This window comes from Rhagoletis zephyria, unplaced genomic scaffold, assembly GCF_001687245.7.
Source record: "Rhagoletis zephyria isolate East Lansing unplaced genomic scaffold, Rhagoletis_zephyria_1.1 Rzeph_scaffold_26472, whole genome shotgun sequence".
In the NCBI taxonomy this organism is placed as follows: Eukaryota; Metazoa; Arthropoda; class Insecta; order Diptera; family Tephritidae; genus Rhagoletis; species Rhagoletis zephyria.
In genome coordinates this window covers 790-3,480 of record NW_016183530.1, presented here as the reverse complement: position 1 = coordinate 3,480, position 2,691 = coordinate 790, and the positions used below count along the sequence as shown (strand labels likewise).

Below are 2,691 nucleotides of genomic sequence, written 5' to 3'. Positions count from 1 at the left end.
ACTTAGTTTTCTTTCATGTCTCACAACTTACGGAGCCCAGCCCATGTCTTGTGGGTTAATATACAAAATACCAGCCCTAGAAACCGTGGCTGGTGTGGCCGCCTTGAGGTGACCCACCTCAAAGAGCAATCGCATTTCTCGCTTCAAAGTGATCCGTTCGTTGCTTGCGAGCGTTAATATTTTATTGTCATCCATCAGTGTATTCAAACTCTCGATCCACATGGGGTCAATATCGCCATCAAGCACAATCCACTTGGGGTAGCCTGCTGGTAAATTTGTCTGTTCGCGCATTATCGATGAGAAGAGACCATCCTTCCATTCGCGCGTTGTCGGATTGACAACTCCGAATAGTTCATCATTCGATAAGGCTTTTGGATTGATTACACTACAGACCGGTTTCAATTTCTGTATGCGATAGGTTTCAAGAAGTGTTTGCCAAATTTTAGTTTTTCCTGTGCCAGTGTTGCCGACAATGAAAACTGAATGTCGAACATCTAAAAGATCTTGCAGTTGCACAACTTTCATTAGAAAGCCTTCCTCAGGTTGCAGCTTGTTCTCATTAACTGCACGCCTTATAGTTTTTTCAAACTCAAAAATGCGCTTGCGCGGCACATCCAATGTGGGAAAGAGATCACCAATAAGGCCCATGAATATGGCCACATCCTCGGTAACAATTTTCGGTATGTTGAAATCGCGCAAAGCACGCATGAGCACCTTAGGAATCAATATATAATATAACAGTAACTGCACGAAAAACAAATTCAATGCTACTCACCTGATCTTCCGGTCGACTGTGATCGTCGCGCTTTAATGTGCCCGCCACCACCAAGACAGACTTGATAGCGCGCAATCCCCAATCGTAGTGATCCTGCTTGGACAACAGTTCTCGGCACAGTGTGTAAAGCGTTATAAATTTGCGTGCAAGTATGCGCGCATCTTGAAAGCCCTCAGCCATTAGCATGATTTCGCAAATGAGCGCAAAATCTGGTACGACCATGGCGCAAGGGCGAAAGAGCGTCTTCAAATTTTCAGGCAATTCAGTACGTCCCGCGTAGCCGGGATTAAGTGTGATGAATATACCCACCGTTGGCACCAAGGCAATGGACTCGCCCATAAATGTAAAACGCTCACGATGCATCTATAACAAGTTAGGTCACAGGTTTACTACCCGGCGTTCTGTAGTACTTTTTTCAAGTGCATGTTTAGTTAATTGTACCTTAATTGCGTCTTGTATAGTCTTCACCTGCACGGCTACAACCGACAGCACCTCCACTGCAATGCGATTGAATTCATCAAAACAACCCCAAGCGCCAGTTTGCGCTAGTCCTTTATAGATGTTGCCACAAGACTTGTAGTCCATTTGCTCCGAGCAGTTAAAAACGTAAACCATCATGCCAAGTGCTCGCCCCAGATCTTTTGTGGTTTCGGTTTTGCCGGTGCCTGCCGGGCCAGCGGGTGCGCCGCCCATTACAAGATGCAGCGACTACATTAAAAATCATTATTAAAACTTGACATTTTTGGCGTCCAACCTTCCATTCATATTGAATTGAAATTAGGGACTACAACAGTGGGACGACGTAAATGGATTTTGACGCTTTATAAATCTCAACCGATTTCACGAGATATGCACCTGAATATGAAGAAGTCTCAAGGATATATTTTTCGGAATAATCTGACTTAGGGCCTCTACAGACTTCCAATGTAGTATTTTCAACGCCATGACATCCTCTGGCGTTGCAACCGTCAAAGCGAATTTAACTGTGTGAATCAAGCATGCTAAATAGTCTTTTCTCGGAATTCAAAAAGAGATATCTTTAAGTAAAAAAAAATAATAATTATGCTTTACGAATTTCTCAGCATAGCTGGAGAAAAGCCATATACGAAGTTTACCAGAGATAAGAAACCCCGCATTCTAAAACAAGAATATGAAGAGTCCTGTTTTTGATTTCTTTTGGGAAGGTTTTTCTGTAAACTTCGAAAAATTACCTTTCTTTTGAAGGTTTTTGGAATTAAAAAAAAAATAGTAAGAAATGGTCAGACCTTATTCCAATAAGACTCCTAGAAATGTGTAAACATGACTCCAAAATAGTTCCGGAAATCGCTGAAGATGAGTCAAGAAACGCTGAGAGTTCGTAAAATTTCTACTCCTTTCTTAAACTCCTTACAATTTGTTAAAAAAAATTGAATTTAATGCAGAAACGCCCTTCTACACTTGGTGAAACTTCCAAAAGGCAAGTAAGGTTAGGCCTACTAGCCACTGCGTGGTTTCGCAAGAACCATTGAGTCCCATTACGTTATCAAAAATATTACAACGATATTACAAAGGAAATTTCAGGAAACCAAGAGCATTGATGAAGGGCATGTAGTACTCTCGCCGAACTCTAACATTTTGTTTTATTCATTTTCGGCAACAGCCTCCATATTCGGTAGAAAGCCTAACTGCAGGAAATTCATACCCAGACTGCTAAGGGTGATGGTGTTTTTTCATGCGAAACCCAGGTTGGACAAGGACTTGGCTGCACTTAGCATTTGCTAGACTCGGCTAGAATCGCTTAGGCGGTTGCAGATCTAATCAAGTAGAAGAACATGTGTCGCAGAAATGAAAGATAAAATAAGCTTTTCTGCTTGCTTTTGTATACTCTGCACATAATTCTAAAAACCTTAGTTCAAAACATTCCTGCCTGCAGGAAT

The 2,691-nt window shown here is 41.8% G+C and overlaps 1 protein-coding gene across 1 annotated transcript; it reads right to left on the bottom strand.

Annotated features, from left to right (window-relative positions):
- Nucleotides 1-27: 27 nt before the first annotated feature.
- On the bottom strand, nt 28-1,477 carry LOC108382347 (dynein beta chain, ciliary-like). Its single transcript, XM_017638733.1, has 3 exons — nt 1,217-1,477; nt 776-1,138; nt 28-714 (listed from the first exon to the last, which is right to left on the bottom strand). Exons 1-3 carry the CDS (start codon nt 1,466-1,468, stop codon nt 28-30), a joined length of 1,302 nt encoding a protein of 433 aa, XP_017494222.1. The 5' UTR covers nt 1,469-1,477.
- Nucleotides 1,478-2,691: the final 1,214 nt, after the last annotated feature.